The sequence below is a fragment of the Lentinus tigrinus genome (genome assembly GCF_003813185.1).
Source record: "Lentinus tigrinus ALCF2SS1-7 unplaced genomic scaffold L226scaffold_4, whole genome shotgun sequence".
Classification (NCBI taxonomy): domain Eukaryota; kingdom Fungi; phylum Basidiomycota; class Agaricomycetes; order Polyporales; family Polyporaceae; genus Lentinus; species Lentinus tigrinus.
In genome coordinates this window covers 1,695,490-1,711,579 of record NW_027137913.1, presented here as the reverse complement: position 1 = coordinate 1,711,579, position 16,090 = coordinate 1,695,490, and the positions used below count along the sequence as shown (strand labels likewise).

The window sequence follows — 16,090 nt, the reverse complement described above, 5'->3', positions numbered from 1 at the left end:
ATATGGGAGGGGGGTGATAGGCTAGGCGTTGGCGTACTTCTCGGTCCACTCGCGGGAAACGCGCTGTGCGTCCTTCTCATTCTCCTTGTAGTGCTTCGCGACGTCGGTAGCGAGAGGGTCGTCTGGGTTGGGCGCGCTGAGGAGGGCTTGGATAGAGAGGAGCACGGTGCGGATTTGGAGGGCGGGAGACCATTTGTCTGGAATGGATGGCATGAGTTCATGGCACGATCACGAGGAGCGGGAATTGTGGAGCTTTGCGGATGGGACGCCATGGAGATGTGCGCAGGAATGGGCGGTACGGGTGGCGACGGGTGCTGCCAGACAAAGACGTAGGACGTACCTTTGAGGATGTCTAGACATATACGGCCGAGCTTGTCTGCGCGAATGAGGGTGAGAGGATGCGGTATTGTGAGTGAAGAGAGAGGCGCACCGATGTTGGGGTGGTAGATCTTAGTGAGGAAACGGACCTTTGGTGGGCTCATGGGGTACTCTTCTGGCAGGAAGAGCTCCAGTCGGAAGACGCCATCTAGGTTGCCAGCACAAGCACGGATGTAGACAAGGGAGATCAGTAGGCGAAAGTAGGTGTACGGATGGAAGCGCACTCTGAAATGGACTCCCATCAGGACCCTGTATCGTGACATCAAAGTAGCGCAGGTTGTCCTCATGGGGTGCAGCAGTGATCCCTGGTGCAGGATCTGCGACGAGACGTTCGGTCTCCTATGGTGTTCGAGGTTGACAAGGGGGTACAGAGGGAAGATAGCAGGCTTAGCGAGGCTGGTCGTGTGGACTCGCGAGGACGGCGTACCTTGATGATTCGCTACGATACGAGCACGCACAGAGGTTTCGGTAAGTAAAGGCAGACTGCAGGGTGCATTGCTAAGCAAGGTACCTTGGGAAGAGACATCGCGGCGGAGGCGGTGGCGGTAGTCGTTGGAAGAGAACGAGCCCGCTCTGCTCGCCTGCCGGGAAGCCCCCCTCCACAAAAGGCAACTCTGCTCGCGGTCCGGCCATTGCCGGAACGCGTCACCTGCGACGCGTCCACCACGCGTCGCGGAGTCCTTTGCATTGAACCACCAACACCCCCAGGCTCCGGCGGAGTTCCACCCGTACTTGTCCCTGTGTGCGCTTTGAGAGTCGAGGGAACATCAGATCATCGCCGCCGCCATGCCGGAAGACGCCATGCAAGTACGCCTTTCTTTGGTTTCCTCGGACGCTCATAAGCACTTGGACACGACCCTGACTGTGCGGGTAACAGGCTTCTGACGACCAGAAGTTGGACCAATGGGTCCGCCTCATCACCCCCGATGGATATGACTACCTGGTCAGGAAGAAAGTCGCGCTCTGCAGCGGCACTCTAAGAGACATGTTGGGTTCCGAAAGTATGCTTCTTCTCCGCTTGATATTTGGATGAAGATTGAGCTAACTATGCTTTGAGCCAGGTAGCTTCTCGGAAGCGATATCAAACACTGTTCCTGTGAGCGAGCGGTAAGCATCGGACGTCCGATTCCACGGTCCGACCTACGTACGACTCCAAGTCGTACCCCGCATACGAGTACCTTGTGGTCCTGACCCTGACTCTCCTTGTTCGTGCCTCAGGGCCGTCATCGTGGAGAAGCTGTGCGAATACTTGATCTACAAGTCCGTGTACGAGAACGCGAAGAAGAACGAGGAGATTCCAGATTTCCAGGAACGAGTATACCCCGAGATCTCTTTGGAGTTGTAAGTGGCGGAGCTCTGTTCCCCGTAACCGATCCATCTCACTCGCCTCTACCGCAGACTTGTCGCCGCCGACTACTATGACGGTATGCTGCGGCGCCACTGCAGTCTGGGAGTGTGATAGCTGATGTACTCTGAAACAGCATGACGTTCGGTGGACAAGCCATGCTGCTCGCCCGCAGGAGACCACGAGAACAGCGTCAGGGCCTTACGTATGAGGACGTCAAGTACGGATACTGCCTGCACTACGGTCATCGTACGTACTGCGTCCAAGTTTAACTACCTATTGAACGATTGAAATCGTTCGGACACGACTATGGCGTGAGTTACTAAATACAGCACGGTACGCAACTACGAGCCGACGTCTTTTCATGTAAATAGTTGTGGCGTATCGTGGAGGTTGTTCCGACAAGGCAAACCGAGTATGCATGATTGCCCCTTCCAGAGGTAGACCAAATAGTAAGGATCCGGAACTTGTCGACGTATTGCACCTCTGGAATGTTGTCAGCACTTCCATTCACGAACATACGGCATAGGCGACTAACCCTTCTGGTACGACCCCGCGCGTTTCTCTCCCACTTCCCTTCCTGTTCCGGGTATAGAGGGATCTCGCCGGTAGGCATCCCTCGTCGAACCCTTCAATTGGCATAACCTGGAGGGCCGAAGAGCCCACCCGTGATGACGAATCGGGAACCGTAACGTCGAACGAAGTCTCCGATCTTCATGGCAGCATATGTAAGGCGACCGAAATCGGGCCTTGTACGGCCGGCCGTCCCCCTGTAGGTCCGTCCAATTTTCTGCCTACAGACTACGGGAGACAGGGGTCGAGCGGGGTCTTGCTGCCACTTTGGCGGATGCGTCGGAGGTGCCATAGCCGCCTCCTCTCCCTCCTCGGACAGTCCTGTAACAGCAATGACAACCGGTCGCGGAACTAGTCGCGTCTTACCTGACCCGAGCCCTTAGCTGAAGCCTCAGTCAACCTTGTGTACCGAAGTCCACATGCATACTGCGACGACAGGCTCTATCCTTGTTGAACGAGTCGCCGTGTATCTAGCACAAGCTTCCAGACCTTCAAAATCAGCGGGGATTGAGTTGTTGTGGACATAGCTTGAGCTCAAGCTCGAGCACCAAGCCTCGCGAGACGGTCCCAACTCCTCGGCCTCAGCGGTCGAGGGCCGGGGCTCGCTCGCTCGTCATAATCCGAATAAATCCGAATCGTTTATCTTGTTGCGTCGATCACGTGTCACTCGTTGTCTCGCAAGCGCGTCGCGTCGCGACGCGCCGCGCAGGTATAAAAGGCCTGCAAAAATTCGGCGGAAGCTCATGGCCGTCCGACCCAGACTGTCCATCTGGCGGAGGCGTCCTGCTGCAAGAGGGTCATCCAAGGCCAGACCCCAACGATCAAGCAAGAAAGGAAACGAAATGGTGTGTCATTTCCATTTGAATCGTCCACCTCAAGGTGTGTCTGTCTCCTCAAACTATGGCGCTGGAATCTACGGTCCTCGTTCTGGGAGACCTAGGCGACAGGGCACTGTACATCCCACTGGTTCTGATGCATTAACTGCTGCTCTCTACGCCTCTGCTGCCTCAGGCTGCTCCGTGCACTTGTTTGTCCACGTCTACGCCTACTAGTAGCGGTCCATGTTACAAGCGGCTGTGCTCACCTCCTAGTACCCCAGCCACGTGCTCTCCTACCCAACGGGCGAACCCTGCCAGCGCGCATGCGCGTTTGGAGCGATCGCGACAACCTGCGGGGTGAGCTCGACGAGGCCCTAGGCTAGTAGGTAGCAAGCGAGTACCGCGATGGGAAGACAGCGGGTCATCGCCGACCGCCGACGGGTGCTGGGCTCCAGAGGGTCCATGCGCGTCAACGTGAACGACGTACCCGTGTCGGTATGACTCCAGAGTGCGACCTTGCGAGTGATATCTCCTGCATTCCATGTCAACTGACCGTGCTCGGACGCATGAGGACGTGGAACCATACCGGCCAACAGTTCAGGGATAACTCGACGCATAAGGCCTGAGTTCTCATGACGGAGACCCATCGGACGACGTGAACCAAGCTAAAGACGGCGGTGATTTCCTTGGAGGTGCCGGTGAGGACCCGCGCTGGAGTGGGTGAAGCCAGTCGCAAGGAGCGAGCATCAGGCAGAACGGTGCGCCGGGCCCATGGCCGTCGTGGTAAATTATTTTAACAGTGGGGGGTGAAGAACACGAGGCTCCCAGTAGTAGGGTCGTCGAACACGGTCGCCCTGTGTACAACAGGTGATGTACTTGACTTGAAGATGAAGAACGAAGCACGTACCTCTTGCCGATCGATGTACAGCTCCGGTACCATCACCAACTTATCCATCACAGCCCCCCCCCCCTTCTTTATTCGGTATTGCTGGCTTAATCTAAAGCCGGACATGTTCGACATTGGCGATGGTCTTGCATGGCAAGTGTCTAGATGGCGAGAAAGGTCGCGAGGGCTGCTGAGCCAGACGGTGAGAGAAGGATATGTCGATGTTGCAACTGTGAGATAAAGTCGTGGAGATTGAGAAGAGCCGTGCACCTGAAAATATCAAGGCGAGCAGTCTAGTAGAACGAGCAGAGAACATGAGGGAGACCTGCGAAGTTCTGGCTGGCGATGAGCGTGCAATCATAATTAGACGCCCGATGTCGCCGCATGTTCGGTCCGGCGCTTGCACGCGTACGCACGTCCATCCACACCCACCATGAAGACAGGGCGTGTGTTCTGCTCTTCATTTATTCTGACTTATTCTGAACTCTTTTGTCAATAGATATGACTTATATCGCGCGGTAGGCCCGGGGAACTCCTCTCCGTGATATACAACGAATTTTTGAAGGACGAATATACTATACCACGTGGTTTGTGCTGTACATGTACCGCACTACTTTGCTTCGCTAACGGGACGATTAGTAGAGGAACCGGAGGAGAACTTTAGGCAACACTTGCGTCTCTATATCTACACCCACCATTCCCAGAAGATTGGCATCATCTCTGAGCTGTTTGAGGTCGTACAAGAGCCGCATCGAGGCCATGTTCATCAAAGGATTTCACTGTGTCTCTGTAAGCCTCCCTTCATACCCTTCACTTTTCTTCGTTCTTATTCAACTCATGATACACAGCTAGTCGCAGTGTAAATTTTATACTAGGTCTCGCCAAGTATTCCCGGAGCACACCTACACTACTCCCGTCGATCAACTATTTCTACCTCGCTCTCCGCATCCCCAAAGCCCTCCGAACCTCAGTTTATGTTGATTCAATAACATTATCAAATGACATGAACTACACCTCTGTAAGTCGCATACAACCATGGAGTCACTTCACACAATGCGCGCACTGAGGGCGTCAGGCAGGCGTGCGGCGAGGCGCCGACGTTGTGCGTTGCCGTTCCGGGGTCTCGGAGCGCCCTCAAACTTATTCTTGCGCTCAAGTTCGCGTTTCCACTCAATATCTCACAGCATGTCGCGCAGGTCGGCTCTTCGACTCTCCACAACACTAGACGCCCGTTGTCCTATCAGTATCGTACGGAGCACTACCACAACGTCTTCCTCGACGTCCTGGTGAATTGACAATCTCCACGTTGCCTGCCATCACGACATCATCCTTTGGGACAGCTGGTCTGCCTTGGTTTGGATGGGTGTTGTGATAGCGTGTGTTTTCTCTCGGACGGCATTCCGGTTTATCACCTTCCACTCCTCCTCGACTCTACCCCCGGACCTGGACGTGGGATGACGGCTCAGCTTGGAGTCGAGGGCGGCAGGCAGCGGACGCACCAACGCGCATGTCGGCGGCTGTAGCGGGGCCCCGGGGGTAGCGGGTATGTTGACTGCAGACAGCGCGGTTCGGCTCCTTGGTTCCAGTGACGGTCTCTCTTGCTCCTGTCTTTCTCGGATATGTGCAACACTTTTTCATAGTCACACCATGGTGGAGTGGGCCACGGCTGAGAGCAAGGCTGGGAGCGGGCTTGGATTCCGTATAAGACGGCGACTGCTACTACTCAAATGACACGACCTCCGCACACCCAACGGCCTCTTTCTTCCACATCAGTATCAGTCATGGTTCACCGTCGTGATATTGCAGTTGCAGCTCGAAACCTCCTCGGTTACCACGTGAAGACGGCCATCTTGTTCACTCGCTCTGATATCAAAACCATCTTGCTCCCGGTAGTGAGTCACCTTTGCTGTTACTGTATGATCCCAATGTGGGTTCTCGCTAACCCGGCACTGATCCTAGACCACGTTCGCTTGCGCCGTCGCCCCCCTCCATTCTGCTCATCGTCTCCTCTTGGTGATGCTATGGGTCTGGTCGCACCAGCTCATGTGCAATGTTTCGAACCAAGCCAACAGTCGGAACGAAGACTTGGTCAACAAACCATGGCGCCCACTTCCCTCCGGACGTATATCTGAGCGTCAAGCACGGGCTTTGCGATGGGTGGTCGTCGGAGCCTGTCTCCTATTCTCAAGGAGTCTCGGAAGAGGCGTAGTCCTCATGACATGGGGACTGCTCGTTACCACCTTCTTGTATGACGAGGTCGGCCTTTCCGGCCACCACATCGGCAAGAACCTGTGTGCTATCGGTGGGTATACAACCATAGAGATGGGAGCCACAATGCTCATCGGTACGTCGAGAGTATTCACCAAGGTATCGTCTTCTGATATGTCTATATGGATTACAGGGGAAGCTTCTGAGCTGGATGCCGTAGCCATGGCCGCCGTCTACCTGAGTGGCGCGATCATCTTTACCACTGTTCACGCACAAGACTTCGCGGATGTGGAAGGAGACATCGCTTTGGGCAGAAATACGCTCCCAATCTACGCTCCCGACCTCGCACGCACTTTCACCCTCGTTATCCTTACTACATGGTCCCTCGTTCTCAGCGCCTTCTGGAACATTGGACCGATATGTCGTACCCTGTTCGTCGTGCTGGGTGGGTTGGTAGGTGCGCGCTACTATCTACTTCGGAATCCGAAGGCAGATCGTCTATCATACGTTTTCTACAATGTGAGTGGTTGGTCACCCATACCTCGGTGCTTGTGTTCACAATGGATCTCTATGTCAGATTTGGCTGACCGTCGCTCATCTCCTTCCCTTGAATGCGCGTGCGGAGATATTATCGTTCTGAGGGCACTCCGTACGCCAGAATCGTCTTGTGTATACAGCTATTCGTATGTACAAGTTGTGATATTCGAAGATGTGGGTGTCATAGCGTTACTTAGTGGTTAATTCAACCCGTTGGGGCAGTGTCAAGCTGACGAGAAAGGTTGCGAGGGCTATTTGAGCCAGACGGTGAGAGGAGGATGAAGGAGCTAGTATGTCGATGTTGCAAAAGACTGTAGGATCCAGACATGAAGAGTGCGAAGATCCAGGCACTGGCAAACATCAAGGCGACCAGTCTACGCCGTTCGCAAAGTACAGTCAGAACGTCGAGCGGAGAAGGTGAGGTGGTTAACTGTGGATATACTACAGTTCGCCATATTCGGAGTTCCCGGAATATAATCGCATGCAGATGGTCATGACCGAATTCATTGCCAGTCGGAACAGAGCGCGATGGGTTGATTTATCGCGTCTCATGTGATCCATGGAATATACCAGGCTCAGAACGGTCATATTAAGCCATAAGTCACACTACTGAGCGTGTTGAGCGTGCTATCCGATTACAGCGTGTACACCGGATACATCAATGTCTAAGTAGGTCCGGAACCTCGAGATTGGCCAAGGTCCCCACACCGTCGAAAACTCGTGATATCGAACTCGTGGCCATGACGGGTAATTACCCTGTTGTGCATCAAATTAGTTATCACAGGAAGCCGGATGCGCGCCATGCTGCCACCCATTGCCTGCTATCCTCCGCTCCTAGCTCGGGAACACGCACAAGTACTTCCGATGCCCGGATGGCCTCCTCCGTAGACACTTCTACCATGGGCTTCATTGCACGGAAGAAGTCGAGCAACCGCAACGCGGGGTGCTGGCGCAACATGTCAAGCTCGTTGGCCCCACCAGCAGAGCTATACTTCTCGAGCTTGGAGAGCCACTCGGGATATGGCACGATGTTCACGTTCAGTTCCTCCGCAATTGGAACTACGAGCTTCCTCATTGAGACCGGACGAGGATGGACGAGGTGGAGGATACGTTGAGAAGATCTCAACATATCCACCATGGCGCAGGCGGCGGGGTAGCTCGGGACGAAAGCGACATCCTGCAATAATGTTTGGATCAATAAGCATTATTCACTCGCCCGGGAAGGACGGGGCAGGACGTACCATTTCCATATCAGGGAGACATCCGGTGATGGACCTACACTCGCCGTGAGTGAGATCCGAAGGTGCGATGGTCCGTCCGGGCGTGCACGAGGGGAGTCGGGTAGGTGAGAGAATGAGAGAGAGTGAGGATGGGAGATAGATGGGAGATAGATGGGGGACCGGAGGAGGCAGGCTTGTACGTCGAGTAGGACTTGATAGACCGCGTTGACGGTCACTCTAGGGCTTGCAATGACAGATACGATGGGTTAGCGTCGATAACGAGTGAAAGCGAAGGTCTGCGAGAGGAATACGAAAGAGTCGAAGTCGAAGTCGAGGTCGATGGCAAAGACTAAGTCGCGCGGTCGAAGGGGGCTCTAAACTTGTTGTATTTGAGATGCTAGCTAGAAGATATATACAGGAGAGCAGCAGAGAGTGACGTGTGCGTTCCGTCGGAAGGTTGCTAAGGACGAGGAGGTGTGGAAAGAGCTGGAAGGAGGAAAAACATAAGTACGACTCGAGCGCTAATCGCCTAACATACGCGAGGCGCGATCACGAGGGCGCGTAAAGTGGAAAGGGGAACTGGGTCGAGTTGTGTGCCAATACTAGGATACGTAGACACTAAACTAAAGCTACAGTACGAGTCCTGAAGGTGTAGAGAAGGTGCGAAAATTTGTTAGAAGTCGAAAGGGATGGGGGAGGAGGCAGAACGCGGGACCGCGTTGAGTGCGGTCAGACGCAGTGGAGCGCCGGTCTCGAGCTGATCCGTAGCGTCGTTGGGTTGCGCTGCGGCGTCGATTGGGTCGTCGGAGATGACGCGGACAGCTTTCCGAGGTCGTTGGGGCTCTTGGCTGACGTCGCGGGCGACGTGTCGCGCACTGACTCGCTGACGGCTTGTTCTCGACAGTTCGTATGTCTCCGGGCTCGTTCCGAGCGACGACGCATGCGCAGGACATCGTGAGCGATGCGCAGGAGGAGTGAGGACGTCGGCGGGTGTGGTCGTGGTCGTAGGACGTGTCGGAGGCGGTGGTACGCGTGCAGCGGCGTGCACTACCCATCACCGGTATGACGGGCGGACTTGACGAGCGCAGGGAACCATTCCTTCTCGTTCCAGTAACCATTCTTACACCCGCAAACCTGTCCAAGGCGGACGATGGTCACAGGGAGACCATCCTTCTCGGCAAGTTCCAGAAGAATACGCTCTCCGACCCACTTGGACTCTGAGTAGCCAGTGCCAACAGCGGAGGTTGGGTCGATCGGAACCTCAGGGATCGGGGACGAAAGCTTGCAATCTGTGGTACGGTTCAACGGCGGTCGACGTCAATACACACAGAATGAGGAGCTCACCGCTAAGGATGCCGATAGAGCTCACAAACTGGAGCTTCGGGGCCTCGCCGTAGGGTGACTGGACGGCAAGTTCTATGAGGTTACGAAGCCCGAGCAAGTCGGCTTCAAAAGAGGCCAAGGTCAACTTGAAGTCGACCCTCCAAGCTGATGGTTCATTTGAATGTCAGTATATCAACGCCACCGAGAGTATATTCACGGCCGTACCGTTGTGCAAGATATGCGTTATGGATCGTCTGATCTGATGAGAACGGTGGTTATCGAGCTTGGGAGACGACATAATGCTTAGTGAAACATACCTCATCTAAGATCTCAGGAGGGATACCGAACCCTGGCGTGCTGAGGTCGGCCTCAATCATCCTCAACTTCGAAGAGGTAAGGAGAGACACCTGGAGGCCTCTCTCACGGAAGCGAGCGGTCTGCCGTTCCAGGGCTGATGAGTCCTTGCGGTTGAAGGCGTAAACAGTGGCTACACCGTCGTCCAGCAGAAGATGCTCCAAGACATCCGAGCCGAATCCTCCTGTCGTTCCAGTGACAAGGACAACCATCTTACTTGCATCGCGTCGGAGTAGCCCATGTGAGCGCTTCGGAATGCTTGAGACGTACTGGTGGGCAAGGCGGACGAGATCCGCGGACGATGTCTTCGAGCCAGCGGTATCGGTATCGTGAGAACCTTGCAGCGCATGCATGATGACGCGTGCGAGTTCATCGATGGTCGGGGCTTGGAACACGACGTCCATCGGGAAGGTCTGCACGACTCTAGGGGAAGACTGACGAAGGGCTCGGAAGATCGTGTTACGGATCCAAGTTACTTGAAGACTGGATGGAACATCAGCATAGCACTTACTCTGTTCATGAAGACACCTACCTGTCGCAACCATGCTGGAAGATATTTCCGTCGTCTGAGAGCTGTCGGCGAAGGACGCGCTCTACCACAACGCGGACGAACCCGCGGGTAGTGTCCAGGGTCCAGACGGATGGTGCAGGGATGTCGCCTTGCGCACTAGACTCGACCTCGGCATACAGTGCCTCGATCTCCTGAGAGTAGAGTGTCTGAATGGCGATCCGTCGGGGATAGCCCTTCATGTTGTACGCAAAGGGTTTCTCCGGAGAGGCTACGAGTATCATCTACATGTTGTGGATGCCATGAGAATTGATGCATTATGATTTCAGGCTCACGTATGTATACTCACCTCCTTGAAGATACGGGAGTGTTGCGGCGCAAATTCGTTGGCGCGTTCAATGCTCGGCCTGAAGATACTTGAGTAAACCAGCACGCTAGCTGAGGTAGACTAAGCCTTACCAGATCTGGTTCCTGTACGCCTCTATAGAATTACGATCGTGCGGATCAACATGAGATCCCACTTGAGGATCTATGAGCACGCCGTTCTGGAACTTCCCGTTCCCGAATACCACCGAAGAGCGGACGAGGGAATCGTTGTTAATGATGTGCTCTATAAAAATGTCAGACAGCGTCGCACATACGATTGGATGGTCTCAATACCGAGAGGCAATGGGTTGGTCTGACGGCGAATAGTCAGTAGAAGGGACTTCGAAAGGTCATGTGCATATTCCTACCTTTTCCCCATTGGATAGGATGATCTGGTCGTCCTTCCTACCGTAGACTTTCCAGAGACCCGGTTTGTTGGGATGCGGTTCGAGGAGATCGTTCGTCGCATACGCATCCACGTCCCCGACCTTGGTATTGACAACGGCGAGTGGATGGTCCGGAGACGACTGCGAGTCGGAGCTCACCACATCAGCCATGACTACAGCCCGCTTGAGATACGACTTACCAGGACTATGAGCTCATACGTGCCGTCTCCCATGTCCTTCTGAACTGTTTGAATCCAAGGGGTGATAGAGAAGTATGGCCAATTCATTCCGGGGTTCGCTACATGAGACTGTTAGCGAGTCGACTCCGAACGCTTGTACGGCTCGACTCTACCTGGGAATGCGTTCGCTATGGATCCTACTTCGGTTCTGCGATTGTGTCAGTACGATCAAAGATGGCGCCAAGCCGTCGAGATAGACTGGACACATACGCTCCATAGGTGGTATATAGAGTGACTCCTTTTGAGGTTAACGAGTCTCCAATTTCCTGCTTCATCGGCGCACCTCCGAAGACCTGGAGAAGGTTAAATCAAATGGATAGAGGCATGCCGCATTGCGAAACTCACTATTCCCTTCATTCGCATCATGCAGTCGACTTTGCGAGGATCGGAAGCCCATTGCTGAGAGGTAATGTCAGAACGTCATGTAGGGGAAATACGTAGATCCTACCTCAACGAACATAGGTACAGTCATCAGGTATTCTACTTCTGTCGCCACGGACCCTTCGAACACATTCTCGGGGGTAGGCGGAATAGGGGGAGACGTTGGTGGCGGGACCGCGATGACCCACCCTACAGCGGCCTACACAGAGGAGCCGGTCTTCAGCACGAACGCTATCTTGAGCAAAGATCAACGTACAGCATGCCCGCACATGGATACACCAAAGGCGTGTGTCATAGGGACGCTGTGACACCCGACTGTAGCTCCGGTCGTGTCTACTTCACCGTACCCTTTTAGGAATGTAGTTAGCGAGAACAGAGGAATTGGTATGTGTGACTTACAAGGTACTGTTCCCCAACTGAGGAGAGACTTGTGAGTCCACGTAATAGTCTTCGGGTGGTTGGTCGAACCTGTACAAACTCATCAAGTGATATGTCGAGACACAATCAACAATTCGTGCGCACCGGATGAATGCAGGATTATAGCAGGGCCGAGTAAGTCGTATTTCTTTCGGACATCCTGAGGATCGCGTATAGTTGAGGCGGAGAGCATTTCATCAAAGGCAAGCAAGGGGTGCGCGTCTGCGCTAGCATAGCTTCGAATTGCTTCCTCCACTAGCGACCGCGTAGAATCGTCTCTTAAGACGAGGACATGCCTGCAGTGTGTCTTCTGGAGCATGTCGGCGATCGCAGCAGGAGAATTGCGGAGTGATACAGGAAATGCCGTATGTCCGGCAAGTAGGATGCCAAGAATCGTTAGAAAATAGGTGATGGCGTCTACGGGGTGAATTGACGTCGGACAATCGACGTACGATGAATTACCGTGTGGCACTCACCTATGTTTGCAGCGATGGCGATGATCTCCGCGTGGTGAGCGGAGCCTGTGCCAGTGATAGAAAGTATGTGCTGTGCTACTCCGCGAGCTCGCTCAACTACCTCGGAGTAGGTGATGCTGCGAATTCGCTGGCCATCATAGTAGCGGAAGAGGTCGAAATTCGGGTTCTCTTTGGCATGCCACTCGTAGAGCTCAGGAAGAGTGATTCCGCCGGCTTGTATGATCTGTCGAGGGGAATTGAAGCGGGTAAGAGACATAATGGCGCAAAGCAAGGAGTGGGAAGTTCCTTGCACACTACCTAGGACAGGTCAGATACTTTTGGCGTGTCTGATTCTTTGGAACGTGGTGCCGCGGGAGAGATTTCGGATGAGAGTCAAATGGGAGTTTACGTTAACTTTCAGTTTAGCCTCAGGGGCCGCAGGCGCCGGAGTCCAAACAGGGACAAACGAACTGTGCATTGGCCGCTCCGGGGTCTCGGAGTACCCTCAAACGTACTACTGCGCTCAATTTCGCGTTTCCACTGCGTAGCCCTCCGACTCTCCACAACATCTTGTAGGTCTGACGGTAGGTACCACCGGTGCTCACAAACTCATGCAAGTTCGGCGTCACCACTGTATCTCAGGCTATCGGATCGCTCATGCAGCATCCAGGGTCCTTGCTCTCACTGTCAACCGCTCGCCACGCGGACACCGCCGCCCAGGAAGCAGGAGGCCAAAGGCAGAACTCCTGGACACCGTCAAGAAGACGCTGCGTACCTTGGTGAGTCCCTACTGCCGCAAGATATCGGGCTCGCCTCTGTCGCTGTATCCACTATCCAGGGCCCGCCGGTACACGCATGGATCATGGGGCCATCTTTCGCTACCAATATTGAAGAATACCTTGAGCTTGGAGCTTCTAACCGTAGGTGTGTCTCCACCGCACTAGTTTTATGTGGTTTGGGTGTCGAGGTCAGCGGGCACACAGCGAGCCCTCGCGATTGGTGCTCATCGAGTCAGCGCCTTGCATAGGATATTCATGCGCAATTTAGACAGGAAATTCCTTGCTTCCAGCGAGGTTGGGTGGACATCACCTCCGTCTGAGCCCGCCCCCGCCTGGACGGCGGCTCGCCGGTACATGGTAGCAGCGACCCTCTGACTTCGATTTAGGTTTGAAGCCAGCGATATCCACCGATCATCGGATGCGTTTGAAACCGGGGATGTCACTTGATCAGCACCAGCTCACGAAGGGATTGTAAAAATTTTGTTGTGGGCGTCGGTGTATATCATCGTTACAGCCAATATTCCAACTTGCACCTGTTCTGATTAGCATTCATATTCATCATACTTTGACCCCGATAGGAATTCGGCTTGTGTTGTATTCCTTGTCGCTCCGATAGCAATGGTGGCCGTGCTTACGGCACTCTACATCTCGAGTCTGAGATTCGGCAAGCCTAACCACTAATCCTACTGAACTCATATGTCGTTTGCAGAGGTTACCTCACTTCCAGTACCTAAAAGAAGGCCTACAGCACAGTAACACTGCGCCATAAGTTTCGCGGGAAGCCTCGTATCTCTCGGACAGAATGTGAGTACCTATATGCACAAGGTCGTTATATATTGACCAATGACAGTTTAGTAAGTACGGTACAATGTCCGGCGTCCATACAATGGCATTCAGCGCGCCTGAAAGACTCCAACATCACCCGCACCAGCTGCTGTTCCGGGCAGATAGGTTAGTCCACAGCCTAGAGGTTCCAAGTTTTAGCGAAGCGCGGATGCGCGACGTGTTTGAGAACGAGTACGCTACGTCACAAACTCCTTCTGTGCGTCCTAGAGAAGGCCCTCAGCTTAGACGGAAGGACTACAAAATGAGGGACGACATATCGCACGACGTAAGCTTCATCTCCCAGCAACGTCTGTTCTCCAAGTTCGACCATGGTGCACTGTCGTGATATTGCTGTCGCAGTTCGAACCTTCGTCGGTCACCACGCTAAGACAGCCGTCTTGTTCACCCACTCCGATATAAAAACAATTTTGTTCCCGGTGGTGAGTCATCTTCCCCGTTCTGATCTCAAAACGAATTCCCGGCAACTCACCTGATCCTAGACTACGTTCGCGTGCGCCGTCGCTCCCCTCCATGCTGCTCGCCGTCTTCTCTTTGGGATGGTATGGGTTTGGTCGCACCAGCTCATGTGCAATGTTTCGAACCAAGCCAACAGTCGGAACGAAGACATGGTCAATAAACCATGGCGTCCACTTCCCTCCGGACGTATATCTGAACGTCAAGCACGGGCTTTACGATGGATCGTTGTCGGGGTCTGCTTGCTACTCTCAGGAACCCTCGGAAGGGGTGTAGTCCTCATGACCCTGGGATTGTTCGTTACGACGTTCTTGTATGACGAGGTCGGTCTTTCCGGCCACCATGTCAGTAAGAACCTATGCGCTATCGGTGGGTATACAACCATAGAGATGGGAGCTACCAAACTCATCGGTGCGTCGAGAATTCTTCACCTTTCAACTATGCTCTTCTGATACCTTCTCGGTGGATCACAGGCGAAGCTCCTGAGCTGGATGCCGTAGCTATGGCCGCCGTGTACCTCAGCGGCGCAATCATTTTCACCACAATCCATGCCCAAGACTTCGCGGATGTCGAAGGGGACGTCGCTTTGGGCAGGGTTACGCTCCCAATTTACGCTCCCGACCTCGCACGCACCTTCACTGTCGTCATCCTTATCGCGTGGTCGCTCGGCCTCAGTGCTTTCTGGAACATTGGTCCTATATGTCGCGCCCTGTTCGTCGTTCTGGGTGGGACAGTGGGGGCGCGGTACTATTTGCTTCGGGACCCGAAAGCGGACCGTCGATCATACGTCCTCTACAACGTGAGTGGTCGGTCACGCATAGCTCGGTGGTTGTGTTAACCATAACGGATCTGTATGTCAGGTTTGGCTGACCGTTGCTCATCTCCTTCCCTTGAATGCGCGTGCGGAGATATTGTCCTTCTGATTAGATTTCATGCCTCGATACACCTATACCGTATTACGTAGATCAATCTCCTCGCGCGAGCCCTCGCCACCGAAGACGCCCCGGGGGTGGTGCTGGAGCCATACGAGATAGTACGCACATAACAGTTGTAATTTTGATAATATGGATGCCATGTCGTGTCTAGCGGACAATGTAACCTGACTCCGACAAGAAAACTCTAGCACTTTCCCCACGTACGACCTAGGATAGCATAGCGAGTGAGCCCATAACATTAACTTTAGTTGCTTCACTACGCAACCGGACCCTATATTGTCGCAAATGTACAGTGCACCCGGGCCTGGCCGGATTCGATCATTTTCTGACCTGACTAACCGGCCGGATGTCCCAGTTTACCGATACGCAGCGCGCCACCGATGCGTAGCTCAATCTGTCTGTGGATCAATCCAATGAAGAATAATGGTCAATTTGTGAGTGATAGCTAGAGAGGATCACTCACCCGGCCGGCTAGAGGTATTCGCTGGGAGTGTTGTCCGGCCGGTAACACACAGATAGGCACGTTAACCGAACGGCCGGTCTTCCGGTTACCTCACCCGATGTCATTTCTGTAGACGCATGCTCAGCGGTATATTGGAGCGGCTTGACTGGCTAGGTAGGCATCACTGCCCGGCCGACATTTCAGGATGGTCAGTGGGTCTTGCCGGCCGATCGATCCGCAT

The 16,090-nt window shown here is 54.0% G+C and overlaps 5 protein-coding genes across 5 annotated transcripts; 3 read left to right on the top strand and 2 right to left on the bottom strand.

Annotated features, from left to right (window-relative positions):
• Positions 1-8: 8 nt before the first annotated feature.
• On the bottom strand, positions 9-942 carry L226DRAFT_531276 (ubiquitin-conjugating enzyme). Its single transcript, XM_067680046.1, has 6 exons — positions 890-942; positions 806-817; positions 603-717; positions 431-526; positions 341-376; positions 9-197 (listed from the first exon to the last, which is right to left on the bottom strand). The coding sequence occupies exons 1-6, from the start codon at positions 902-904 to the stop codon at positions 22-24; spliced, it is 450 nt and encodes a 149-aa protein (XP_067540063.1). The 5' UTR covers positions 905-942; the 3' UTR covers positions 9-21.
• Positions 943-1,059: 117 nt separating this feature from the next.
• Positions 1,060-2,167, top strand: L226DRAFT_480385 (POZ domain-containing protein). Its single transcript, XM_067676881.1, has 6 exons — positions 1,060-1,185; positions 1,256-1,379; positions 1,440-1,485; positions 1,597-1,719; positions 1,777-1,802; positions 1,860-2,167. The coding sequence occupies exons 1-6, from the start codon at positions 1,165-1,167 to the stop codon at positions 1,862-1,864; spliced, it is 345 nt and encodes a 114-aa protein (XP_067540062.1). The 5' UTR covers positions 1,060-1,164; the 3' UTR covers positions 1,865-2,167.
• A 3,614-nt stretch (positions 2,168-5,781) lies between these two features.
• On the top strand, positions 5,782-6,848 carry L226DRAFT_455370 (uncharacterized protein; the record flags this gene model as incomplete). Its single annotated transcript, XM_067675232.1, has 4 exons — positions 5,782-5,892; positions 5,960-6,344; positions 6,402-6,727; positions 6,786-6,848. The coding sequence occupies 4 exons, from the start codon at positions 5,782-5,784 to the stop codon at positions 6,846-6,848; spliced, it is 885 nt and encodes a 294-aa protein (XP_067540061.1).
• A 633-nt stretch (positions 6,849-7,481) lies between these two features.
• L226DRAFT_502097 (acetyl-CoA synthetase-like protein) lies at positions 7,482-12,671 on the bottom strand (the record flags this gene model as incomplete). Its single annotated transcript, XM_067677863.1, has 20 exons — positions 7,482-7,922; positions 7,987-8,020; positions 9,041-9,254; positions 9,310-9,453; positions 9,514-9,547; positions 9,606-10,125; positions 10,175-10,434; positions 10,500-10,557; positions 10,610-10,760; positions 10,811-10,829; positions 10,885-11,043; positions 11,103-11,200; positions 11,255-11,289; positions 11,352-11,434; positions 11,487-11,540; positions 11,590-11,721; positions 11,779-11,870; positions 11,922-11,990; positions 12,045-12,356; positions 12,416-12,671. 20 exons carry the CDS (start codon positions 12,669-12,671, stop codon positions 7,524-7,526), a joined length of 3,123 nt encoding a protein of 1,040 aa, XP_067540060.1. The 3' UTR covers positions 7,482-7,523.
• A 1,656-nt stretch (positions 12,672-14,327) lies between these two features.
• On the top strand, positions 14,328-15,395 carry L226DRAFT_502096 (uncharacterized protein; the record flags this gene model as incomplete). Its single annotated transcript, XM_067677862.1, has 4 exons — positions 14,328-14,438; positions 14,499-14,883; positions 14,946-15,271; positions 15,333-15,395. The coding sequence occupies 4 exons, from the start codon at positions 14,328-14,330 to the stop codon at positions 15,393-15,395; spliced, it is 885 nt and encodes a 294-aa protein (XP_067540059.1).
• Between the last annotated feature and the right edge of the window lie 695 nt (positions 15,396-16,090).